The sequence below is a fragment of the Poromitra crassiceps genome (assembly GCF_964638095.1).
Source record: "Poromitra crassiceps genome assembly, chromosome: 2".
Lineage (NCBI taxonomy): Eukaryota > Metazoa > Chordata > Actinopteri > Beryciformes > Melamphaidae > Poromitra > Poromitra crassiceps.
The window spans coordinates 100,431,759-100,459,684 of NC_139624.1; the positions used below are offsets into that span (position 1 = coordinate 100,431,759).

General features: G+C 43.0%; 1 protein-coding gene across 3 annotated transcripts; it reads left to right on the forward strand.

Annotated features, from left to right (window-relative positions):
• The first annotated feature begins 185 nt into the window (after positions 1-185).
• On the forward strand, positions 186-27,851 carry LOC310797319 (copine-3-like). 3 transcript variants are annotated; one of them, XM_083659689.1, is made up of 17 exons: positions 186-225; positions 2,114-2,327; positions 3,381-3,560; positions 3,840-3,914; positions 5,066-5,137; positions 7,961-8,041; positions 8,148-8,237; positions 11,252-11,350; positions 12,265-12,351; positions 12,513-12,572; positions 13,529-13,662; positions 16,242-16,296; positions 16,425-16,476; positions 21,423-21,556; positions 23,515-23,751; positions 23,871-24,000; positions 26,343-26,468. In XM_083659689.1, exons 2-16 carry the CDS (start codon positions 2,163-2,165, stop codon positions 23,979-23,981), a joined length of 1,632 nt encoding a protein of 543 aa, XP_083515815.1. In that variant the 5' UTR covers positions 186-225; positions 2,114-2,162; the 3' UTR covers positions 23,982-24,000; positions 26,343-26,468. The 3 variants fall into 3 exon arrangements, with proteins under 3 accessions (XP_083515815.1, XP_083515816.1, XP_083515814.1); XM_083659690.1 differs by having other exon boundaries at positions 23,871-23,985; positions 26,343-26,450; XM_083659688.1 differs by lacking the exon at positions 23,871-24,000 and having other exon boundaries at positions 26,343-27,851.
• Positions 27,852-27,926: the final 75 nt, after the last annotated feature.

Genomic DNA, 27,926 nt, shown 5'->3' on the forward strand with positions numbered 1-27,926 from the left:
ATAATGACTAGCAGTAGCAGAATCATCTATGTATGATTTAGAAAGAAACGGACATTTTTCTGGGGGAACCCCTGTGACGTTCTAGTAGGCTATCGGGAGGCCCCGTAACAAGAAACAAGCGCACTAGGAACCGCCCATCTCATAGTACACATAGCAGTTTCTTCCTGTCAGTCGCTAACATCAAAACAGCAGCAGAAGCAGACAGACATCACGAGTCACAACAAGGTAGGAATTCACAATGGGGCTCAGTCGTGTTTGTTAAGACACTTTGGCATGTTCGTCACTTGTTATAGCAATAACTATAGGTTTCATTAGTGCTACATGACTGACTTCTTATGTTTATTTGTTAAAGCTATTGCTAGCTAACGTTAGCCCCGCTACGTTGCGTCAGAACGTCTCGCGAAAACTTAAAACGGACCAGGATGAGTTATTGCTTATCTGTAAATACATGCATGACATGTGGTTCTATCAGGCATTGCTCGATAGAACCAGATTATATCAGGCATTGCCTGATAGAACCAGATTATATCAGGCATTGCCTGATAGAACCAGAACATGACTTATTAAAGTTTATTATAGCGTAAATGATTAGTTATAGCATCGCTTCAGCATCTAAACCTAGTCCCATGACGTCATATGCCCGAAAAACAGTTGTGAAAGGGCCAGGGGCAATGCTTGTCATGCGCTAGTGCATGAGCGAGAAGCGCCCGGCTAGCGGGGAGGCTCCATCTATTACCGAGCGGCACCGTAAGCACGCGATGGGCCATGTTTACCAGTGCCAAACTGCAAAATACCAAACGAAAGCTTTACTGAATAAAGTGCTGCTAGGTTGGTCATCTATAGGCCGAATTTACAAGACCATACAAATCAGAAAATGTCTTCAGTCATGTTCTACCAGCAGTGTTTTACTCTTTTCAAAAGTGATATTATTAGTACTCCCTGCCAACACTAATTCGTTACCGAACGGGCCTACCAGGCCCTGGGCCCCAATACTCTTTATCTTTGACAGCATGTTCCATTATGTTTATGGACAATTAGAGGGTTAATGTCCTTTTGGCTTTAATTGAGTGTACCTGCCCTGTAAATCTTGTCATTGAGACAGGGTCCAAAATTAGCACCAGCCAAATGTTGGTAAAATATGCCAGTGGCTAGTAGATTTGCTTTACTCCCCAGCCAAAGACCCAATGGTAATCTATAGATTGGGTGATATTGCTACAATTTTAACATTCACTAGCCATTTGGCTGGTGGACAAAAAATATGTGTGCATACGTGTGAATATAGGCCTAATCGCTTTGCCGGTAAACGCAGCCATCTAAGGTTTCAAATCAGCTTGACCCCCAAAAAGACAAGATGAAAAAGAGGCCAACACATTATATTATCAATACACAATGTACATGTTTGCAACAAGTTTGTGTCACAAATAGCCCTGCAACATTAACCTGAGTCAGCGCTGGAGAAAGTAATGTAGTCACTTGAAGTTACTTGGATTAATATTAGTACTGTTTTGGAAATTGTAATCAGTTACACTACTCATTACTGGGGAAAGTAACATTATTATTAGTATATCACTTTAGTAATATTATATTACTGTTCAATGTGGTCTACCAGCGGTTATACTTTTACGATGTATGGAGTTTGAGAGTGGATACCATCATCATCATCAGTATATTTAAATGGGAGCTAGGGCTCGGTTTGTTCTCTGTCTGTCCCATCTCCCACTGTGATGTCATAAATTACATCATCAGTGATGTCATAAATCCCACTGTGACATCAGTGATGTCATAAACCACTGACATCATCAGTGATGTCATAAACCACTGATGATGTCATCAGTGGTGTCATAAGACTGAGGAGGCTCATGAGAGAGACTGAGGGAGAAAGAGAGGGGGAGAGACTGAGGGAGAGAGAGAGGGTGAGAGACTGAGGGAGACTCCCACCAATAGGGCAGGCAAGGCCACACAGCAGCTGAGCTGCGGGCAAGGCCGCATAGCGGCCAAGCTGCGAATGCGAGCTGCAGCGTAGGAATCGAGCGTGCTCGATTCCTAGTAGATCAAAACTTGTCTTGCCAACTTCTAGAATGTGTAATAAAACATTCCCCCTCTGTTATTGTAGGTCTGTTTGTCTGTGTGGGTGTGAGTGTGTCCGACTCATACAGGTTGTCATGGCGGGACTCGGGCCGCCAGTGCCGGGGCCGGGGGCCTCAACCTGTGTGACCAAGGTGGAGCTGAGCATCTCCTGTGAGAACCTGCTGGACATGGATGTGTTCTCCAAGTCCGACCCGCTGTGTGTGCTTCTCATGAGCAGCTCAGGCTCTCACTGGGCCGAGGTCAGAAGGTCACGTAGTCTCGGCTCCCAGACAATTGGAGAGCTCTGCCTACTCTTGTCTGGGAACTCCCAACGTGTTTCTTGAACAGCCGCTAGCAAAGCTACACCCCTTTGTCACATTACCGGAAATGACGCTCTCCCCGCATTATTATCCTCCGTAGTGAAACCAACCGAAGATACAGCAAATCAATTTGTAAAATGGACAGAACTTTTTAACACATTGAAAATGGATGCCACAAGCAGTGGTTGTGCTAGACTTTCTCGTTGTCTGTCATTTTCACAGACAGGGTCGTAAAAAGTCTGTAATTTCTATTACTACTTCTGTTAAAATGACAGATGGCCTTCAGATGGCTTCTTCAGCATCATTGATCAATGATGTGAATGTGAAATGCATTGTTCACTCCGTTTTATGTGAATTAAATTAAGAATAAGTCAATCTAACATTCCTGGTGTGCGCTTGTTCCTGAATGCTGTGGTTCCTGCTGAATACAAATTTCCACTCCCATAAGCTTGTGTTAACCACAGACCTTATTTCTTGCATTCAACCAAAATCCCCATTCTAAAATCCCATAGCATTTGCCCCCTAAGAACCAACATGGCGGCGATTTCTGGTTAACCCTAGAAAAATACATCATCCCTGCGATACTCTATTAGCCTGGGTAAACCCAGCCTTCAATGTGACGTCACAGGCTATGCCTGTAGCGTGACTGATAGCACATAGAGGTCACGTGGAGTCTGGGTTTACCCAGGCTAGTACCCTATGGCTTGTCTATATTTTCATTGTAATTCTCTAAATTGCATCATTCATATTTGAGATGCTTAGAGAAGGAATCTCACCGTGTGTGTGCCGACATGAAAAGTGACCGCACACCTGGTTGAGATCTCTGTTCATCTTTTCTCTCATAAATGTATAATCTAAGTTTATTCTTCTGTAGCCTACTATATTAGACCTCAATGTTATTGTGATCGATAGTTTTTGAAAACTACATGCTATTAAATAGACTTGTTTTATTATCATTCAAGTGTCTGACTGTGAAATGTGTCTTTGCGTCAGGTCGGCCGCACAGAGAAAATACAAAACTGCCTCAACCCCAAGTTTGCCAAGACCTTTGTCATCGACTACTACTTTGAGCTGGTGCAGAAGCTGAAGTTGTGCATATATGATATTGACAACAACACCTACGACCTGGGTGATGATGACTTTCTGGGAGAACTGGAGTGCACCCTGGGACAGGTCAGCCCGCCGCCTCTCATCACCCCCACACAGAGTTACTCTTTATGCTGCTCTCTCTTTGTTTGACGTCAAGTTTTTTCTCTTGCTGTTTTATGGACATTTTTGCTTAAGAAATCAGTTAAATGTGTTTAGAATGGATTTTATGTGGGAGTGCACATGCCATGTACGGATATATGACAGAAGAATGAATCGCATTTTAGAATTGGTGTTTGGTAGAGGCATTTCCAGTGACAGCCAACAACACTACCTCGAGTGATTGAGAAGTGATTTTGTGTTCAGATTGTGTCCTCAAGGAAGCTGACTCGACCTCTGCTGGACAAGAGCAAGAGGCCTGCTGGGAAAGGGACCATCACTGTGAGTCACTTCTATTTTGAAGGGTTAAAGGAACACTCCGCCCATTTTCAACCAGCTTTGTATCATTAGAACATCAGTAGTATATCAGAAAACTGTAAACTGTTTTGAAGTCTGTCATTTAATTTTACAGTTATTGAGTGTTAAAGTGTGGACCAGTGACATCACTGGTCCACACTAACTCAAATGAATAACTCATTAACTCAAATCAACTCTCAATAACTGTCAAACTAGATGACGGTTTTGAAGTCATTCATCTAGTTTGACAGTTATTGAGAGTTGATTTGAGTTAATGAGTTATTAATTTGAGTTAGTGTGGACCAGTGATGTCACTGGTCCACACTTTAACACTCAATAACTGTCAAATTAAATGACAGACTTCAAAACAGTTTACAGTTTTCTGATATACTACTGATGTTCTAATGATACAAAGCTGGTTGAAAATGGGCAGAGTGTTCCTTTAAGGGGGTGCTGATACTCCGTTTTGTGTGTGTGTGTTAGTGGTGCACGGATGGGCTCCGACACCATCCTAATGCGCATGTATGCATTATCCCTCCGCCCGCCACCCATCCAAATAATGATCTTCTACTATTTATAGATCAGCGCCCGCCACACATCCGCCCAATTATTAGTCTGATAGCTAACGTTACAGCGTCTTGCATTGGGGAGACAAGCGTACTGTTTCTGCTGCCGTGGGATCGCTGCAGTACAGGTAACGTTAAACTTCGCAGCTGTTTGCAGATTACATGTCCAGCACTTGACTCGTCCTCATGGAGCCTAAAAACACGCTACTGGATATACTTATGACTGAATGGTGTTGGCTTAGTCATAGGGGAGAATTGTAGTTTATTTCTGCCATCCCAAGAGAAGGGAGGAATCTCCTGCTCCAGTTTTAACATTCCAGTGACATCATTTGCCTTATATGGACCAAGAATTCGAGGCTCCCTTGCTGCTGCCATTTCCTTTCCTTTCATCCTTTCCTTTGCCCCAACATAGTTGGCTAATAAATAAAGACAAAAAATACACCGCCCGCACCGTGGGATATCCGTGGTCAGCGCACATATAACTGCGGTCCGTGCATCACTAGTGTGTGTTCTTCAGGGCGTGTGTTTTTATAATAGCTTTTTGAATAGCTCTCTTTTGTATGTTTTTAGATATGTGCTGAAGAAAGAACGGACAGCAGGGTGGTGAATTTGGAAGTCGCAGCTAGGAAACTGGATAAAAAGGTACAGTGCAATATTTTTGAATTCTCTTCAGGAATTCACAAGGAATGTCAACTTTAACACATTCTCAATCGCCACTAAGGCCGCGGCCACACTGATGCATTGGAAAACGGGCAGAATTACTAACAGATAGATAGATGTCTGTCCATTGGGCTGTATTGGAATTGGGACGGCAATGTTCTGGCGTTCAGAACAGCACACATCTTCGACTCTGATTTACTAAATGGACGAAATGGACGATGACAAATCTGCCCGTCCAAATTAAACTGGGTTGAGCTTTCTGTCCGTCCACGGATGAAATGTGACGGAGACTGACACGTCACCAGCGCTGGCCGGACAACGGACAGCTCTCGTTGAAAATGAATTGAAATGAACAGAGATGGACAGACACAAGGGATCAGTGTGTCCGCAGCTTAAAGCAGAAAGTTGATAAGAAGATAGTACCTTTAAATAAGTTGAGGATGTAAGATGGAGAATGTTGTTCTCTTGTTTTGTCTATGGAGAACCTGGATGAAGAGAGGCATTTCCAGTATGTTTGGCAATTGAAATGAAATCTACACTATAATTGGACAGCGCGTCTCTCTGTCCTTCGCGTATCTCGAGAACCGTTGGTCGGCTCGCCTTCAAACTTGCGCAGTGTGTCAATGCGGACCTGACGGAGTGCAGACCACTGTTTTTGTTCGTTCAATATTAACTCATTGAATGCCATGGACGTCCTTCGACGTCCAATTAAATAGTGACGTAGAATGCCACGGACGTCCTTCGACGTCCAATGCGTTTTTTGACGGTGGGACGTCGATCAAAGCCTTCCGCAGCTCCTGTACAACTATAGTAGCTATTGGAGGTGTATAACCTATTTTACGGACTCATTAGGTGGCGACAGTGCTTGCTCGGTGCAGTCCAGATTAGAGACAGGTCCGAGAAACAGCCTAAAAGCCGTGGATCAAAGACAACCCGATGCATGCTCCCAGAGCCATTTGCTCTGTCGCGGGAGCTGACATTGGCTCCGAACAGGAGTCAATCCGCGCTCACAACTGAGCCCCTCTGTCCCTGTCTGTCTGTCTGTCTGTCTGTATAGTTTCTCCACCCGATTAGCAGACAGGAAAGCAGCCCCTGACGCCAAACCATTCAGCAATCCGGGTTGGCTCTTCCCTGCTGTGGCGCTGAGAGCCGACAGCAGCACACAAACGCAGCACTCCGAAAATATAATGGTTGCGTGAGGCTGTGTGCAGTGTGGGGAGGAGTTTACGGGGGGAGGGGGGGAGGGGGGTGGTGCACGCAGGGCATCACACAACAACTACGTCACTACATCAGAAAATATTATCTTCAGACTCAGTGAATGTGCTTGAAATGCTGCATTTCACAAAAGGCGGATTATCTCAGCTAATAATTTGAAAAGCCTGAAAACGCTGAAAACAACCTATCTTCTCCGGCTCATAACTAAAGAACGGAAAATGGTATCAATAAACTTTTTTTTGCTGATGATACAATAGAGCCAGCTCGTTCTTGTGCGTGTTCGGTGTTTACATAGTAATATCACACAATATTCTGTGGGCCTCGAGAAATCACTGAAAACGCTCTGAAAACTCTGGCACTGGGAGCATCCGTTCTCCAAAAGTGGCTGGCACTGAATGAGTTAATAGAACATTCAATATTAATTAATTTCTGATCGTTTCTGCTCCGTCCGTGTGAACAATGAATCTAACGCTCCTCTCTGGAGATGCTGGATGGAGCGACGTGAGCACAAAGAAAACATCGCGTGACGTCACCACTTCTGGTCAGTAATGGAGACCACTGACTGAGACGCTGTTTTGAGCGGACACGGATGATTTTTCACTGCTAAGTACACAATCAGAGAGAGATTTCTGCCTTCAGATCAGCTGGCATTTGGATATGCAACGTTACATATATCAGCAGTGTATTGACAATAGCAGATTGCTGATGTTAGCTAGGAAGAGCTACTGTAGCTAAGTAAAGTTAGGAAGAGCTGGGTCATCTCTGCAACCATAATGTTCCAATAGCGCAACGTAACGATTTTTCACTGCTAAGTAGGCTACACAGAGAGATTTCTGCCATGGATTTTTCTTAGCCTGGCTCCAGACCTTCGAAGCCATGCCCACTCCACAGTTGTGGATTTGGCTCTTCTTGAAGAAGAGGAAATTAGTTTATGAGTTGACGATGAAGTCTGAATATCAGGCTAGATTTTTCTAGCTTCATAAGTAAATTGGTGTGGTTTGTCTTAGACCTCCCGGACCAGGCAGAACCATCATGAGGGTTGCATCTGGCCCAGGTCTGAGTTAGACAGTCTACAATTGATTGAATGAGACACAAATCAGGCTACCCTCAAAAAGCACAAGTCATTGGTTTACAATAATTCCTGGTCTGTATGTCTGTCCTTCGCGTATCTCGAGAACCGTTTGTCGGATCGACTTCAAAATTGGGGAGTGCGCTTAGGAGGACCTGGAGTACATGGCAACACCAGCAATGGCTACCTATTCCTCCCAGAGTTGAGGAGGGAGATGGCAGAGGGAATGAAGGAGTGTTTAAATCTGTTTGTTTTGATTGGTGGAAGTCTGGGGAGGGAACCAGATGGGAGAAACTGAAACTGTTGATGTAAGGGATGGGAACAATCAGACCGGGTGGATTTAGCTTTTTTACATGTTTATTGTAAAGATCCTGCAGTTACCTGAATAGAGTCAGTAATTTTGTTACAAACATTTTAACCACCTTAGTACATTTTTGTGTTTGACCTTAAGAGACTGAAACCAGCAGATAAATGAATAAATGAAAAAGTGAGCACAATGACTATTCTTTTCTCCTTTTCAGGATTTCTTTGGGAAGTCCGACCCCTTCCTGGAATTCTACAAACAGACAGAAACTGGATGGCAGCTGGCCCACAGGACAGAGGTACAGAAACTCACAAACGACTTACTCTTTCTTTCTGCTATCATGCTGTGCGGTCTGAAGACAATATCTTGTACAATAACGGCCATTATTCTTTGCTGTGGTGTAGGTGGTGAAGCACAACTTGAACCCCACATGGAGACCCTTCCGTATCCCCATGCAGTCCCTCTGTGGAGGAGATGTGGAGAAATCTGTAAAGGTATAACACACACACACACACACACACACACACACACACACACACACACACACACACACACACACACACACACCTATTTGACTAAGCCCTGTTCTGTTTAATTGGTTTTAAAACTCTGTGTTCCCTTTGGCAAGATCATAAATGACAACTTAAAAGACGAGTATTGCTTATTATTGCATTTCTGATTTTAGATACAGTTGTCCTCAACATCTTGTGTATTGCCCTATATGCCGAGTTCCCACTGGTCATGGCATTTCTGGAATATCATGGAATTTAAATCTGTGTATTCCAGACAGGGAATATCAGATCATTTTGCAAATGGGTCACTTTACAGGAATATACCAGAATTAATTTGACAACTTACATCACGACCACGATGGGAACTATGGGTTAGGTGTTATTGAAACAAATAATCAATGTTAGTATTAGCTGATGTGTTTTTATTTATTTTTCCCCATCCCCTAACACTTTTAAAGCAAGCTTGTCAGGAAGGGATGCTTTCCAATCAACAGCCCAAGTGAGTGAACTATCCCGGCTGTGTGTCTTCTTCACATGGAGGATGCAGTGTCTTAGGCCATGTTTAGACCACAATGGTCTCTGTATAAAACGGCAAACTGTCGTTGCGTTCTCGCGCCTTTGTTTTCGCATTTATACACCGTGTTTGTGATAGCGTGCAGACTGAAGCCGCAAGAAACTCAGAGCAGCGTCAAGTGAGCCAAAATAACACGGTAACTTCTGGTTAAAACCTTCACAATAATGGCAATTAAATAAACTAATAGCCTAAGCCTTATTGATTGATGCGTGTTGCAACCTTTTTTTGTGTGTGTGATCTGAAACACATAGAACACAGACAATTAAAAGTCAATTTTAACCGGTAGTGAGTTGACAGTTCTGTTTCTAATTTACCCGGTTATAATTACCGTACTGCTTTTATTTTGAAGGTAAAAATGCCTAGCTTCCTCTATTCTGTCTATTTCTAACAGGCTTGATTTAGCTTTGTAGGATTAAACTTTAAATGAATTTTCCACGCGATAGAGTGACACAGAAGTCACGAATGGTAATAAGATGCTCCAGATTGGTCCATTATACATGTATATAGAATAAAAACCCAGTAAAGCCCCATAAAAAAGACCTGTTTTCTTTGCAGCACAATTGGGACTTGAGGAAATGCATCTGGCCATGAGTTGTCTTCAATTATTTAATTCAGGAGTGATTCATTAATATGCGCAATGTTAGTAGCGGGCACTTAACGCAGATTATGTGTTTTTAGCAAATTGTTATCATGTTTGTTGAATGCTAATGCAATTCATTGTGCCATAAGGCTGTATTGGGCTAGTTCAATGCTCCTCCTCCTGGGAACTTGTTATGGAACAGACCTGTTTTCACTCTTTTGCATTTTCAGGCACCAAGAACGCCGTTCTCGTGTAAAAGGAAGTCACTAAGGCTAAAAAAGTTTGCCATTTTATGCACGGAGCGTTGCTGTGTAAACTGGCCCTTAAACACATCAGCATCTGCATCTCGCTTAAAGAAATACACACCAAGTTTGTAGGAGATTGTGCCGCTGGTCAACTTACATTTTAAATTATGAGAACATAGAAACCAAGATCATCCACTTGTCCCTGGTAGAGCAATTTTGACCGTTGGGGCAATCTCCCAAAAACTTGCTGTACTTTACTGTGGATTCTACATGTGGGCTGAGTACAATGACTGCTTTGCCATCAGATGGTCTGTCTTCTTGTTGCTGTTGCTCCTTACTCTGTCTCGACTAGGGCCGGGTAAAGTATCCATTTGAAAGAACCCAGTACCAAGTAGTATAAAAACTTCTCCAGTCTAACAATACCGGCTTTTGATCCTTTTTGTACACAGATCTAGAAAAAAAGACTATTTGTACATGTATGGTTTTTCTGTCAGCCAATCAGCGCAAGCGTGACGTGTGATTGGCCCACTACTCCAGCAGCTACAGAACAAACCTATACAGTCTGTGGTGAAGTGGAGCTCGGTGTGTGTGACGGAGTTGGCAGTTCAGTGTGCCGAGAAGATGCCACCAAAACCATTTCTTAAACGATACCCAGCCCTAGTCTCCACCCATTTTTGCTTTCCTGCTTCTAGGGCATTCGTGACTGCTGCATTTTAGTAGTCATCAACTACTCCCAAAAAGTAGTGAGATATATAAAAAAAAAATCGCCCAGTAACAATGCTAAATTCTTGTCAAAAAAGGTCTCAAATACAACCATTAAAGGGTTAACTTAGTCTATCACTATCACTAATGTAGGCGGGACCAACCCGGGAGCTGAAATAGCAGGATCTCTGATTGCCTCTGAGAGGCTGTTTACAAATGAGCTGTGATCTGATTGGTCTAAACCCCAGCAAGCTTATCTGAGCTGGAGATAATAATAACAACACAACTGCTTTCTTGCAGGGATAGCGGGAGTCTTTCCTTTTCTAAATACCTTAAATTCAGTTTATTTATCATGGCATACCATAGAAAATGATCGTTCAAACAAATCAATGTTCAACAACAACCAAATTTTATGTCCACATTTTGTCATTAGAAGGCTATCTCAACAGCTTTATTACTGCACCGTGACAACAAAACCACAGATGAACGTTTAGTCTACAATGATGCAGAGTGTCGACTAGTGGTTTTGATAGTCGACTATTCTGTGAAATCCCTACCTGCTACCAACACCAAGGGTTTTCTTCCCAACTCAATCCCAACCTGGGCTGAAACCTGCAAATGTAACAGTTCGCAAGTAGTAATAATAATACAGATCCCGAATGCTCTTCTCATTCTGTGTCTTATGCATAGACTGGTCTTATGGCAGATTACAAGGCTTGTTGTGTGTGAGTCAGATTTGTGAATTTTAGAGAGTTGTTTCTTCCCCATAGTATCCTTTTCTCTAGTCACCTCTGATTTCCTCACACTGATCATAATCATCAGTTGATTTATAAGAGAGATGTTTGATTTTCGGCTGGCTTTGTCTTGTTGCTCCTGACTCTCTGCGCTTCCCCAGGTGGAGTGTTACGACTACAACAACAGTGGATCACATGACTTCATAGGAGCCTTTCAAACCACACTCGCCCAAATACAACAGGCAACACAGGCGTACGCGGTGAGTTGTGTGTGTGTGTGTGTGTGTGTGTGTGTGTGTGTGTGTGTGTGTGTGACACACATGTGTAAGACATCTTAGAGGGCACTGAACTATGAATACATTTGGATTTGGACATTGGTAAAAGAAACACATGTATACACCACATGTCCCACACTTCTTACCCACTGTTGCTGCAAGTGTGCTGCAAACCCTTTGATTGTTGAGCTTTTTGTGTGTGTGTGTGTGTGTGTGTGTGTGTGTCTGTGTGTGTCTGTGTCTGTGTGTGTGTGTCTGTGTCTGTGTCTGTGTGTGCGTGCGTGTGTGTGTCTGTGTGCATGCGTGTTTTTTTTACGATGCTCGGTTGTTTTAGTTGTTTATTTGTTTATTATGGGGATCCCCATTAGCTGATGGCTAGACGACAGCTAGTGTTCCTGAGGTCCAAGACAACAATATAAATTACATGAAAGACAGCAATGAAATAAAATGTGAAAAGAAGCAAAAACAAAAAGAACAAAACCAAACACTAACAAATAAGAAAAATAACATTAAAGAAACAGAAAATAATAATAATTAAGAGCAAATCTAAAACCAGACAAAACATTGGTTTGTGTGCGGTCAGCATTTTCTTCTTCTGCTGGCAGCGTGGTGCCACATTTTCTACTGCTTGTATGCGGTTGTTTTCTGATTAAAAAACTGCTCAGTTTTTCAACACCCAGAATCCACTGGAAAGCATCGGGCGGTGTCGAGCTCCCACGAATCACTTGTGGTGGCCCACGGGTGACAGTACCGGTAGTCTCATTCACATCTGATAATAAATGTATGAGTAAATGTGAACCGAGCCCTGGTTGATTTCTGACCGTGGTGTGTTATGTGTGCACCAGGAATCTTTTTAAATGTGAACTGAAAGTCAACAGAGCTCTTTATCCTCCCCTCAGGCTGAGTTTGAATGCATCAATGGTCAAAAGAAGCAGAAGAAGAAGAGCTACAAAAACTCTGGTGTCATTATTATAAGGCATTGCCAGGTACAGTGGTTTTATCTTTATTGTTATTCCAGATAAGGAAGGCGTGTATCCAGTGATATGACACTGGTAGATAAACAGTGGTGGTTGAATAGATTGTGTGTGTCATTTTAGAATTGTTAGGAAAATGACGGCTTCTCCATGCTGTTTATGTTTATGTGCAGATAGTGAAGGAGTATACCTTCCTGGATTACATCATGGGCGGCTGCCAGATCAACTTCACTGTGAGTTCACAGACAAGTCTTTGTCATCAATCATTCAGGGGTATTTTGTCATTACGGTATGTTTTTGTGTTGCGCTCAGACTGAATTCACAGTCACTTACGGTAATGACGTGGACACTGGGCAGTACGTGTTTTTGGCGGAAGTCAGTCTGTTTTGGCAAGAGGAGAGATTTGAGTAGGCTACTTTCTCCCCCCTGTCAGTTTTACGCGTTGTTTCTACATAACCGACATGTTTCAAGTATGCATACTGCATTGTTTGATGTATGGACGGAGTACAGACGGAGTCAACATGTTAGATTGGAGACGCTGTCTGGTTTCAGCTCAACATGGGGGAGTGGTGGAGAAGTTACCGGTAACGTTAGTTGTGCGTTGTAAAAGTGCATTTGTGTCAGTGGAACAGTGATCATAAATGCAGTATGGATTATACCGAACATGTATTGGAAACATTTGGTAAGTCTGCTTGTTCCACAACACTATATTGTCTGATAGAAGTGCTGATCAGCTGGTAACGTTAGCTGCTGCTAAATGCTAACGTTAGGTCTCAGCCAGAAAGACTGCTATTCACCTCCTGTGTGAAATGGTGGCAGTTTGGTTTGGTTCAAAGTGAACGACTGTGTTTCTAGCCTATGTGATTATTAATCACGGCTATTAATCACTGGTTTAAATAAACAATTGATACTTTCCAATCTTTGCTGAGCAAGAATTCTGTGCAAAAAGAATTACATGCAGGTCCCAAATAGACGCCGGCCCCATATAGATATCGGGTCTAGAAATAAGTTTTGGGCTACTATTTGAAGTTTTACGGTATATATATATATATATATATATAGAGACATATATATATATACCGGTATATATATACACTGTATTTAGGAAATATTGTGTATCTATCTAATGTATCTAACATTGTGTATTTCATTTAAATGTGGTGTGTTTGTCTGTTCTCCCCTGGGCCAGATTGCCATTGACTTCACAGGCTCCAATGGGGATCCCAGGTTGCCCCAGTCTCTCCACTACATCAACCCTGAGGGCTACAATGAATATCTGGCAGCTATCTGGGCAGTGGGCAGTGTCATCCAGGACTATGACAGGTAAATAAGGCCAAATGTTGACGTATGTCAGCAACAGTTGAGTTTGATAGGAGGAAAATGTTCAGCTATCTAAAAGAAATCATCAGTAAATGTCAGTGTCTCAGGATCGAAGAGTGAGGGATTCTAGGCTCAGTATTTTGCACATTCAACAATCAGATAGAGAAATCCATCTTAGAAGAGGCAGAGACAAAATTTCTCCTCCAACAGCAGCCTCAATAGACTTTATTCGAATGACATAACTCACGTACGGGCACGCCCACCGCTGCCATATTGCTGACATTCCGCAGCGCGCTGTTTAAAACTGACTGACATCTGTCATAGCTTAGGACGCTAGCCAACGTTACTTACTAGCCTATTTAATGCCGTCTTTACTGCGTCAGGAGCTATTTCACAACAGTGATAGTGTGCTGTGTAATAACACACGGCTGTAGTAATAGCAGCAGTAAAAGCCCGGGTGTTAGCTACTAGCTACTGTCCACAAACATGAAGGGAAAGAGACTAGAGGCTAACGTTAGTAGCAAACATTGGGCTCATGCAAGCAAGCGTCAGATCATATCAAACAAACATTTAACGTTAAAGGGATACGCCACTTTTTTGGAAGTTTAGCTCATTTGCCACATCCCCCCCACATAGCCAAGATACACCATGCCTTTACCGGCATTGTCACATCAGTAGTGAGATACAGTCGTGAAGTTAGTAATTCTCACCATAAAATGGAGGCCAATGGTACAGCTGTTAAAAATCCGCTAAAACACACCTCTCACGGCGCTGAAATACATGTTGTGCTTCGGGCACTCACCACACGATGAAATAACTGTCCATTAGGTCCAGCCGGCATGGGGCCTTTTTTCCAGTTGATTTTGGGGACATGGAAAAAGGTTTCTACAACCGCAGGATTAGACAGAGCTGAAAAGTCTGCGTTGATTGTGACACATTCTCTCTGTTCACTGTCCTCTTCGCCAGATAAATCAAGTCTTTCCATCGATGGTCTTTCCACTCAGTACAACAGAAACACTCTATTTCTGTCGGCATCGGTTGGCATGCTCCACATCGACACCACCAGTCCATAGCGGTTCGTACTCTCCCCTCGGCCGCCGGCTGCTTCTAAAGCCTGTAGTTCTTCCTCAGTAATATTCTGGTTCAAATAAATAAGGTTCGGGGTCTTGGTTTGTCCAGTAGTAATCGTCATCATCCTCTCTCACGAAGTCCGCCATGATTAGTAGCTATCGCTTGTCCTTTGTTTTGGTTACATTGGTTTCCATGGTACTTTGAGGCGCAGTGGGAGATCACTGCGCCCGGCGGCCATGTTTGGAAAGTAGTGCCGGCTGTCTATTTTCCTTCCAAAAACACCGCTATGTGCATTTTGGATTGATATTTCATCATGTGGTGACTGAGTCCCCGAAGCACAACATGTATTTCAGCACCGTGAGATGTGTGTTTTAGCAGGTTTTTAACAGCTGTACCATTGGCCTCCATTTTATGGCGAGAATTACTAATTCACGACTGTATCTCACTGTATACTACTCGGACAATGCCGGTAAAGGCATGGTGTACTTGGCTATGTGGGGGATGTGGCAAATGAGCTAAACTTCCCAAAAAAGTGGCGTATCCCTTTAAGGTTATTTACCTTTGCTGTCACGACAATGTTTGATGATGATGTTGGTGGCACAAAAGTAAAAATGTCAGACCATTTGCCACAGATGAAATAGTTATAGGACTCAATGGATGTGAAAGCCTTCAGCTCCTGAGACGTGTATGCCAATACTGTATTCACAAGGTAGTTATAAATGTCCGGTACATTATACCTGGCAATATAATGAGTTATATTTACTCTAAGTCAGTTTTTTATAGGGGTCCGCACCTCCAACCAAACTTATTTTTTCATCACTTCTCTTTGACGAAACCATAACTGTTGCTACTGTATACGCTCGGCCAGACTACGTTACGGCTGCGGTTTGTCAACAATGTGGCGCCGTCCGGGGTTATCGAATAAGGTCTATAGATCAGAATGCAATGTAGCTACAAGACATGTTGAGTTTTGAGTAAGTAACACGGGATGGCTGTGATCATAGGCATGTATAGCCCTACAGATGAATTATCTCAGTTTCAGGCTGTTTATATGCCTATTCTCTTACCTTTGATTGAATTCAACAAGATTACACCCCTTCTGTGGCAGTTGTTGAAAGGCTTTCTGGGAAATGTAGGAAGTAGAAGATACAACAAAAAATAAAGTTGATCACAAAGTAACCTCTGAATGCATTGAACATCCACGCGATCTGGTAATACATCACAGATTGATAGTCTAAGAGTATACAAGGATGGATTTGTCCTTTCATACCTTGTTTGATGGACTAATAGTGTGAGCAGAATATAGGTTTACTATCAAAATATTCTAAAGATACCCTTCTATGGCATTTCAGATGTCATTGAATTACCTAGTTACTTCCTTCATCTTCCTTGCTTGACCTACTTCCCAAATCCATATTCTGAAATTTTGTCCATGAGCAAAGTCTGATCTTTCGTTTGGGCAAACTTACTTAGCCAGTAAAACCTATTTTCATTTGGCTTTCCCTGTTTAGTGACAAGATGTTCCCTGCCTTTGGCTTTGGAGCCCAGCTCCCTCCTTCTTGGCAGGTAATGTTTCCTATTGAAAAAAAATGTGCAGCCCTTTCTCCATTCCATCATTCCATTTTTAATACATGAAAAGGTTTGTCTTTTATGGACACAAAGCTCATTTCATGCGTCTGTTTTGTGTTTTGCAGGTCTCCCATGAGTTTCCCATCAACTTCAACCCATCAAATCCATTTTGTGCAGGTATGTTAGAGCTCAACCAATACAAATTAAAGTTTGTATTTTTATACATTGGTATGTTTATACTGTATGCTTTTGTGTGGGATGGAGGGGGCAGTGTATGCCTACACAGTTATGTTCCTCTATCCACACCTTCATCCCTTTTCTCACGCTTGGTTCACACCAGAAGCATCTCTGAAGCAGCACGTTACGGAAGCATCGAGCAGGAGCCTTGCCACTTACACCAGAAGCTCTCTGTTTTGTTCCACGCCTCGTTCTGTTTTGCCCTGTACTGGTCACAACTTGTATTGACTTCATGTCTGGCTGCACGCGGCCGCTCCTGTCACGCGTTAAAAATAGACCCGATGCCGAAACTCTTGCTGCACTCGTCGCAAGGCGACGCACTTCGGGCCGGTGTGATCGGTCTCCCGTCAAAATGAAACTGCCTCCACGAGGCGTTGCTTCAGCATTGCTTCAGCGTTGGATACACGTCTGGTGTGTTTGGGCTGTCACTCCCTTCGGTAACACTTTCTATGAAGCCCATGTCTATAACCCATTATAAGCATACTTATAATGCCTTATAATGCCCATCCCAAATCCCTGGGCCTTTCTAGTGTTCAGATGATTTTTTAATTCACTGAAAACTTCCACATACTGAAAATCCCCCAGGCTATTTAAGTTCAAGTGTTTGTTTATGAGCCAAATTTTCCATAGCATCACCACCGCCCTACTTTTATCAGAGTAATTTGACTGCTGTCTGATCTTCACACTATACTATCATCACACGATCATCACAGGAAAGCACCGTTCAGTTTACCCCACTCTGCATTCGATCTTATGGTTTTTCTATTTAATCTTGTAGTTAGTGTGTGGGGGGGGGGGGGGACATATTTTCCATTTTCTTGATGACTGGGCTGAGGTATAATTTGGACAGAGAAAATATGCAGCATATCAGTTGGTGTTGATGACACAGTCTGCACCCCCTACTTAAAAACAGTTCCAGCGTCCCTGGTGGTGGTGACTGGTCAGCCATTAATTTTTCCATAGACCATTCCATTTATTTATTTTTATCTGGTTTTCCCCCCTTCTGGTGTCTGAGTGTAAAGTTCGGGAGGAAGGGGGGTAGGGGGGCCCTAGGTGCTTCAGTGCCCAGGGGCCCCTGGGGGTGTTAATCTGGCCTTGGTCGACCCCTCAGAATTTTGGCTTGCATGACGCCCCTGGATGTACAAGTGACTTCTTAAAACTTTCAGAGATGAGGGACACTTTACCCCCTTATAATCACATTATAATGCATTATAACGATGATTATAATGCCTTATAAAATGATTATAATGTATTATAACTGTAAGGATTATAATGCATTATGATCCATGTGGGAAAAAAAATCCATGAATGACCCGCAGTTATAATGTATTATAACACTTGACTTTATAAGTCAAATCCATTGACCCACCCACTCTCTCCCAGACTATATCCTCTGCCCTCCCCCCCCCTGACTCCGCCCCCTCCTCCCCTGACGGCTATGCCACCCTCCTCAATTCTGCACTCACCGACTCCCTTGACTCCCTGGCCCCCCTGAAAACCTCCACAGTCTCATTCACCTCCTCCTCCCCCTGGTTCACCCCCCAACTCCGCACGATGAAACAGACCGGCCGGCAACTGGAAAGACTTTTCAAGAAGACCCACCTCACTGTCCACGCGGAACTCTACAAACAGCACCTCTCCTCCTACCGTGATGCACTCCTAGCCGCCACATCTGCCCACTTCTCCACCCTCATCAACAGCACCAACAGGAACCCCCGCACTCTCTTCTCCACTGTTAAAAAGCTCCTCCAACCCCCGGACAGTAATACACTCTCCTCCCTTGAACTCTGCAACTCATTTCTCCACGCCTTCAACAGCAAAATCTCCAAAATCCACTCCTCCCTGACTGCCTCCATAGCATCACCACCGCAACCCTACTTTTATCAGAGTAATTTGACTGCTGTCTGATCTTCACACTATACTATCATCACACGATCATCACAGGAAAGCACCGTTCAGTTTACCCCACTCTGCTTTCGATCTTATGGTTTTTCTATTTAATCCTTTTGAATATTTAATTTACCTCAGTCAGGATAGAACGGCACATACATGTTTCGGCCTGACGGCCTTCTTCAGTGTGGTGCAGTACAAGGCGGAGATGACGTTTATAAAGCATCACACCGGAAACAGCATCATTCATGTAAGATTACAATACACAATTAAATAAACCGGGTAAATGCACTCAAAACAGACGGGGAGAAGCTAGATAAAGATCAGTCAATATCAAACCTCATTGATAAATAGAAAACAAGGAAATATATTACAAACCTAATTGCAACACAGAGCAGTGGTGTTCGAGATACAACGTGGTGATAAATACACCAAGGTCAGGCAACACACCAAGATCACACAATTCAAGCTATCAAATAAACGATAGTGTAAAAGTTAAAATTAAAGAAAAAAGCAAAAAGCAAAATTACAGAAAGCAACCCAATAACAGTTCCTCATTCATACCTCTAGGGTGTTCTGTCTGTAAGGTGTGTATCCAATAAGCCTCTCTTTGTAAAAGAGTACGATCCCTGTCACCCCCTCTCTTAAGAGGAACGACTACCTCTATACCTAGAAATCTAATCTAATCTGTGTTCCGTTATCCGGTAACGGAACACAAAAGCAATATCAGAAACAAGGACATCAAATCCGCTGTAGCGAGGCACTTTAATGCTGCTGGTCATGATATATGTTCCCTTAGATTTCTAGGTATAGAGGTAGTCGTTCCTCTTAAGAGAGGGGGTGACAGGGATCGTACTCTTTTACAAAGAGAGGCTTATTGGATACACACCTTACAGACAGAACACCCTAGAGGTATGAATGAGGAACTGTTATTGGGTTGCTTTCTGTAATTTTGCTTTTTGCTTTTTTCTTTAATTTTAACTTTTACACTATCGTTTATTTGATAGCTTGAATTGTGTGATCTTGGTGTGTTGCCTGACCTTGGTGTATTTATCACCACGTTGTATCTCGAACACCACTGCTCTGTGTTGCAATTAGGTTTGTAATATATTTCCTTGTTTTCTATTTATCAATGAGGTTTGATATTGACTGATCTTTATCTAGCTTCTCCCCGTCTGTTTTGAGTGCATTTACCCGGTTTATTTAATTGTGTATTGTAATCTTACATGAATGATGCTGTTTCCGGTGTGATGCTTTATAAACGTCATCTCCGCCTTGTACTGCACCACACTGAAGAAGGCCGTCAGGCCGAAACATGTATGTGCCGTTCTATCCTGACTGAGGTAAATTAAATATTCAAAAGGACTTTTTTGAGTGCTGGCTTTTTCTTGTTTAAATTTGTACCCGTGCCGTGCACCGGACCTCTTTCTTCACTCTCCGAGTGTGCTCGCATTTTGCTACTTTTCTATTTAATCGTCACCTCCGCTGACTCCGGTGCCCTCAACATCCTAGTTCTACTCGATCTGAGCACAGCCTTTGACACTGTGTGAACCACTCCATCCTCCTCCAAAGGCTGCGCCAACTGGGTGTTGAGGGCACCGCACTGGACTGGCTCACCTCATACCTCACCGACAGACAACAATTCATCTCCCTCTCCGGTCACTCCTCCACCCTCTCCTCTGTTTTGCAGGGGGTCCCCCAGGGCTCAGTCCTCGGCCCCCTGCTCTTCCTCTGTTATATACTCCCCCTTGGTCACATCATCCGTCAATTCAACCTGGACTTCCACTGCTACGCCGACGACACTCAGCTCTACATCACCACCAAATCCCTCCAGAACCCACCCCTCACCCACATCGAAAACTGCATATTATCCGCAATAAAAACCTGGCTAACCCACAACTTCCTCCAACTCAACAGCGACAAAACTGAACTCCTCCTCATTGGCACCAAATCCACCCTCAATAAAACCGGACCCATCACCCTCACCATCACCCCCTCCCCCCTGGCACGCAACCTTGGTTTCATCCTGGACCCCACCCTCTCCTTTGATCCCCACGTCAGCTCTGTTGTCAAAACCTCATATTTCCATCTCCGCAATATCGCCAAAGTCAGACACTGCCTCTCCCCCCCTGCTGCTCAATCCCTCATCCATGCCTTCATCTCCTGCCGCCTCGACTATTGCAACTCCCTCCTCACCGGCATCACCTCCCGTTCCCTCCATAGACTCCAGATGGTTCAAAACTCAGCCGCCCGCCTGCTCACTCACACCCGGTTCCGCGATCACATCACCCCTGTCCTCCACTCTCTCCACTGGCTCCCCGTCAAGCAACGTATCGACTTCAAACTACTCCTCCTCACCTTCAAAGCCCTCCACAGCCTAGCCCCCCCCTACCTGACTGACCTCCTCATCCCCCATCGCCCCTCCCGTACACTCCGATCCTCTTCTACTGCCACCCTCATCATCCCCCCATCCAGACTCAAAACCTCTGGTGACCGTGCTTTCTCCCGCGCCGCACCCCGACTTTGGAACTCCCTGCCCCAGACCGTCCGAGACTCTCCCTCACTCCCCACTTTCAAAACCCGACTTAAAACCTACCTGTTCTCCCAAGCTTACAACCTCCCCTACCCCTGACCACCTCCTCCAAACCATCACCCTCCGCCCCCCCCTCCTCCCCCCTCCCCCCCTGTCCCTCCCTCCTGTTCTCTTCCTCTCCTCTGCCTCTCCATACAACCTTGCCCTGAACCGCCACTGTTATTTGTACCTGTTGCCTGTTGCCTGTTGCTTGTCTTTTGTTTTACTGTTAAGCGTCTTTGGGTTTTGAAAAGCGCTAAGGCATTATAAGTATGCTTATAATGCGTTATAGACATGGCTTCATAGAAAGTGTTACCCTCCCTTCTTCCCCATCTTCGTTGAACTTGTGAATTTGTTATTTATGTGTTAATGTGCGTGTGTGTGTGTGTGTGTGTGTGTGCGTGTGCGCGTGTGTGTGTTATAGGTATAGAGGGTGTGGTTTCTGCCTACCAGCAGTGTCTGCCTCAGGTGAAGCTTTATGGTCCCACCAACTTTGCCCCCATCATCAACCACGTAGCCCAATTTGGCAGGCAAGCCATCCAGCAGAAAACTGCCTCTGTGAGTAGCTGCCAAGCTGAAGCTCATGGAAATAGTCTGTTGTAGATGTATATTCTGTGTTTAAAAATAATTATTTTCAACTTAGGCCTTATTTTCCTAGTTTTTCCCCCATCATGATGATTGACTGTGTTCAAAATATCATCACTTCCAGTGTTTCCCCTACCATTCTACAGGCCTGGCGGGCCCGCCAGGCCAACAGCGCCCCCGCCAGGCCAGAAAAGAAATGGCACCCAAAAAAAATATATATATATTTTTTGAATTTTTTCCCCTGCTCTCCCCAAAATTTCAATAAACCTTTATGGCATATTATTACAATAAAACAATACTAGTGTTGACAGTAATAGAAGATGCCAAATCATTCAAAACAATAAGCTTTTTGCTTTTAGGAGCATTGTGCCAGCATGCAGCGCTGTTCCAACACGTGTCAACGTGTGTCGTTGCCTGGGAAATGCACATCCCCATAATACATCTGTTCGCATCGCATCCCATAATAGTATGATGATAGTTGGGATGCCATTGTGAACATAGATGCGAACAGGTTAGCTAAAAGTTTAACGTCGCCAGCGAGGGCCCCCACCGTTGTGGTCGGCAGGGACGTGCACAGAACATTAGAGGGGCAGGGGCTCAAATTCATAAAAGGGCACTACAGCCGCCGTCCAGAGGGCGGCGGCGGAAATTTGAGGCAATTTGAAGGCCAATTTAGGGATATAACTCATTTTAAATATTCCGATTTTAACCAGATTTAGAGGAATATCTCATTTTAGGATGAGACTTGTCACGGAAAAATAACTCCATAACTGAATAATATTAGTATATAAAAGTTGCATGCTGTTGCAATACTGTTGTGAAATCATTTAAGCATCAATATATGTACTGTATTTGCTCCTTTTCTCCCTTTAGGTTGTTGTACTACAACAGATAGCAACACAGGCAGAAACATTGAACGATACTGAGTGAGGCTTGTAATATACCATGCATTTTAACCATAATTCTAAAAAGCAAGACAGAAGATTTAGATAAGGTGTATTAGAATTTATTTTTATTTTTTGCGGATTCAACAACACAACATCCCTTTCCAATAGTGTAAAGTAAAAAATATTTTCAAGAGCAACAATTCTGCATTTGTTCCCTATATTTTGGTTATTTATTTATTGGGTGGTTTATTTATTTATGCATTTATTTATTCATTCATTTTTGGGTTCATTTTTGGGTTGGTGCCTTCAGGGGCAGTTTAGAAAAACACTGCTCCATGCAGAGGCCTATTACAAATGGTGCATTCAAGGCCAAGAGAGCTCGGAAAAGGCATTTCTCTTAGAATGCTGCCTTCAGTGACGGCATGGAAAGGGCAATTTCCATACAAAGCACCATTAGAAATGCATTCATGGTCAGGAAAGGGCACTTTTTATTTTATTTTTTAATGTGTCTGAGCTGTTTGTTTTGTTCATGTGTTGTTGGAATGAAAATGAAAAATGTATTATAATAAAAAATAAATAAAAAAAGGGCACTTTTTACAGACAAAAAAAGGCAGGGGCTCAAGCCCCCTTTCATGTCTATGTGTGCACGTGCCTGGTGGTCGGGGTACGTTTCGAAATCACTCCAAGCCTGACATTTTTTCTAGGGGAAACACTGACTTCACTGCTCTCCAATGCACACCAAAAGGCCAAAGCAAGCTCCAACAGTTGAACCCAAAAAGTTATTAAAGTATGCCTTTTCAACACAACAACTCATCAGACGTAAAGCTCCACAGTGAAGAAAGTGACAAACGTTTTAACACAATCATCATGAAGGTGAAAAACATGGTTGAGGGTTGAAAACCAGGACTTATCCTTTATGCCCTTTTTCACTAGATATGTTTGGCAAAATATTGCGCGGACAGTAATTCAACATTTACTTTCACGGCTAAGCCGTTCCCTCGTATTTCAGTGTTTTCAGCGCCTCATTGAATTGTCTCTTTGCAGCAATACTTTGTCCTGCTCATCATCACGGACGGAGTGATCACAGACATGGACCAGACCCGCAGCGCCATCGTCAACGCCTCCCGCCTGCCCATGTCCATCATCATCGTAGGGGTTGGTGGCGCAGACTTCAGCGCCATGGATTTACTGGACGCAGACGATGGGCTCTTGCGCGCACCCTCAGGCGAGACCGCCATGCGGGACATCGTCCAGTTTGTGCCTTTCAGACAATTCCAGAATGTGAGCAGTAGTGTAAACCGACCTCAGTGGGTTTTCATTGATCTTGGTGCTCCTAAAATAACTCATGGCTTACTGCTTAAATATTGCACACCTTTGAATGTCTACACATTTCCTTTCAGGCAGGCGCTGTAGCCCTTGCTCAAAGTGTGTTGGCAGAGTTGCCTGACCAAGTGGCCTCCTTCTTCAATTCATTCAAACTGAAACCTCCCAAGGAGCCCAGTCCATCCTAGAAATGTAGGAGTAGCCCAGGTGATTCAGCTGCAGCACCTTGCCCCAGCTTCTGCCCTGCGCCTAATGCAGTGGTTCTCAAACCTTTTCACATCAAGGACGCCTAAACTGGCACAAATTAGACTACGGACCCGCATTTGATAAAAAGAATTGTCCCAGAGTCTCCAATCTGATACGATTTTTGCTTTTAGATATTTTATTAGAAAGTGTATGAAACCCATGGCCAAAATAGTCATCCATTCTGTCATTGTGTTACTTATGAATGGAATTATAGTGAAATGATTCCCCTTTTTGCTGGGGACCCCTTGGAACCCCCTCAAGGATGCCCGGGGGTCCCCAGACCCCACTTTGAGAACCACTGTTCTAATGCACAGCTGCATGGCTTTGAGTATAAACCCAGCAGAGTAATGCATGCATCATTAAGGCACCTTCGTTCTTTCTGTCACCGCCCACATCACAATTTCTCTTTCACCATGACTGTTTTGCAGTGTTTCTATACTTCCACCACCATGGCACATAGTATGTGGGGCTTTATGGTGTCTGTTTTATGAACACACTAACTCCACGCGGCGCCGTCACATGATAGAACAGTTCCACCCCAGGTTCCCTCAATTCATACTATTCCCATGATGTCACAAGCATTTCCTTTTTCTTTGAAAACCACTAATGCTTTAAGATGCCTAGGTCAGTGGTTCTCAAACTTTTTCACATCCAGGACCCTTAAACTGACACAAATTAGACCATGGACCCCCATTTGATAAGATTTTGTCCCAGGTTTTGCCCCATTGTTTGATAAGATTGTCCCAATGTTTGATAAGATTTTGTCCCCATCTGATAAGATTTTTGCTTTTTACAGTAGATGATTTAAATTTTTAGAAAGTGTATGAAACCCATGACCAGAATAGTCATACATTCTGTCAATGACTATGTTTACATGCACACTAATATTCCGGTTTTTGCCCTTATTCCAAAAAAGACAATATTCCGACTAAGCTGTTTACATGGCTAATGAAAATGAACTATCCATCCACCAATATTCCTGTTTACATGCAGGCAGGGAGTTTTTCTATTGAGAATCAACCATAGACAATAGAGCAGCTTAACCTGACAAGTGATCATGATCTCACGAATCCAGCTGCCTCGCAACTAGGAGGAAGTGTGAAATTAGTCTACTTTTGGCTTCATTCATCCATTCACTCACCAGCATCATCTGGTCCAATTCAGGAGCTTGCTGCTGAAAACTTTGATGTTGCGATATTTGCGCATATCCAAAAACCTGTTGATATCCAAATCTAAGTACGGTAGGCTAGGTTCGGCACATTTCCTCTTCCGATCAGAAATATGGGCTTTTCTTTTTTGTATGCATCTCTGGTTGGTTTGTTTAAAATGCACACATCAGTTGACCGCAAACAGGCAAGATGCCTGTGTGTCGCAAAGTCAAACTGCGCTGAAAACCCTGATCGAGCCTCATAGTCTGAACGCGCTTTATATATGTCCAAAGAATGCTCCTAAAACCCGAATAATTTTGGCATCCTGTATCTCACATCTTAATTGGAAAATGCCAAATTCCGAAAATCCAACTGGAATATGGTGTTTACATGACCCTTATCAAATTCTGAATATTGTCATTTTCCGAATAATAGTGGAATATTAGTGTGCATGTAAACATAGTCAATTGTGTTACTTGTGGATGGAATTCTAGTGAAAATAAATTATTCTCCTTTTTGCTGAGGACCCCTGGAACTCCCTCAAGGACCCTGGGGGTTTTAGAGAACCACTGGCCTAGGTCATATAAATACCACCCATATGTTATATGAAATTGTGGGATCTTTGTTCACCCTGTGAAGGCTTATCTAGCAATAATAGCCAACTAATCATTTGATACGAAATGTTGATTTAAAATTATTTTATTATAAGCTAAATTATAAGATTCCACCTAAATATAGTTAGTTCATTAACCATTTTATAAATAATAATCTCCCTGCCCTCCAAATAAAATGAAAATAATATTGGAAAAATCTTCCAAGTGTGTCTGCAGTAATCAATGAGTAATGTGTTTTAGCCATCAGCTGTTGCTAGTTAATTTGATTAGAAATCAACAAAATTGACTGGACTTATAGACTGTGGAGTGATTTGATTAGATGTGAAATGGCTGTCTGTTATTCAGAAATAACAGACCTCAGGAAGCATTCATTAACCAATCAGATTTGCGTATTCAACAATTCTGTGTCGTAATCATAGATAGCTGCCTCTCACCTCTGTAACATCCTGCTTGCTTCTCTCATCTTTTTTGTTTGTACCCAGTTTCCCCAGCCATCTTCTAAATGCTCACGCCTCACCCTTACCCCTCTCTCTGTCTCCAGAGTCCTCGAGAAGTGCTGGCTCAGAGTGTCTTGGCGGAGGTCCCTGGACAGGTGGTGGATTTCTTCCACACGATGAAGTTGAGGCCACCCAACACCGACACCAACGCCACCCCAGGTGTCTCAGCCTCAGCGCCTGCCAGCGCTGCGTCCTGATCACAATCACCCCAGTCCTACCTTTAGCTGTGGAATTATGAGGAGTAGTCATCCCTCAAGGACCCAGTCTGCCAATCATCTCTTCACATTTTGGTAGAAATGTGTCACGTCTAACAATCACCACAGAATGTATCAGCCTGTCGAACTCTATCATTTGAGGCAAAATTGCGATAATTTCAAACAACTGTTATGATGGTGCCAATACAATATCACAGCAATTGTTATAATATAAAGCCACGGTAGATACACAGATATTAACCTGCTTATGCCTCAACATTTACTAACATGCATTTAACTCGATTATTTAATGTTATGTGACTTAAGTGCCAGGTTTGGTAAGAATTTAAAATAATTTGTTATTGTCTTAAATTGCACTGCATGAGGAGGACTGAATCATTATAGCCACATATTTGGAGCCAGTGATACTGCACCAAATACTAAAACCTAACTGTTTACAGGTAACTACTTAAAGTAGTCCCCAGGTAAATGATTTTGATACACTTAGGACTTCTATGTTTTTTGTACATTTTTCACTTAAGCTTTTGTGCATTAGAATATCTCCTTGCTGCTGCTGTTTAATATCTTAAACACTCTAGTAGTCCTTAGATTATCATCAATAGAGATCTTTATCTGGTAAAATACACCTGCATGTTTCAGTGTATGTAGATTATAATCTCAATCTAACAGTATTGGTTTAAAAAGGAGAAGTGGTGTTGCTTCCCCAAGGGGAAGTGCAACTGTCAACTGTTTTAATGACGGTTAAGTAATTGCCTAAGTCAGTGTTTCCCAAACTATGGGTCGGACCCCTTGGGGGTGAGTTGCCAACTGGTCGTCATGGCAACTCATTACTGTATGTTTTTTGTGAGTTTGGGTCCCAGGGAGACACAAAATGTATCTTTTGGGTCCCAAGATGAAAAGGTTTGGGAGCCCCTGGCCTAAGTAATACATGTCGCAATAGTGTAATCTATAATTGTTGAGATTGGTTGTTTGCACTGATGAAATATGCATCATTGCTGTGCCATATGTACTTGGCCTCTTCATGGTCTTTGATTTTATTAATGGTCTTTGTTTTATTAATATTTTATGTTGGTGTAAGAATGGAAATACACGAGAGGATGTTTCTGTGGGAGGGAAAAATATGGTGCAAACAGGATTTCCTGGTCATGATGTTATAAAAAAAATTGCCTTCAAAGTCAACAACCTATTTTTCACAACAGTAAAACATTGATTTTACATTACTTTATTGGTGATTAAGTATCAATTAAGTAGATGCCAGGCATTATTCCATGTGTTTGTCTGTTATTTTCCAGGAGACCAAACAATATGCTACATTCTTTAAGTAAAATAAAACTTGTTCCCCCCCCAGTTTTGCCAGAAATTCTTCGCAATTGGGCAATGCCAAAATAAATGCACAACAGAAACTACAATTCA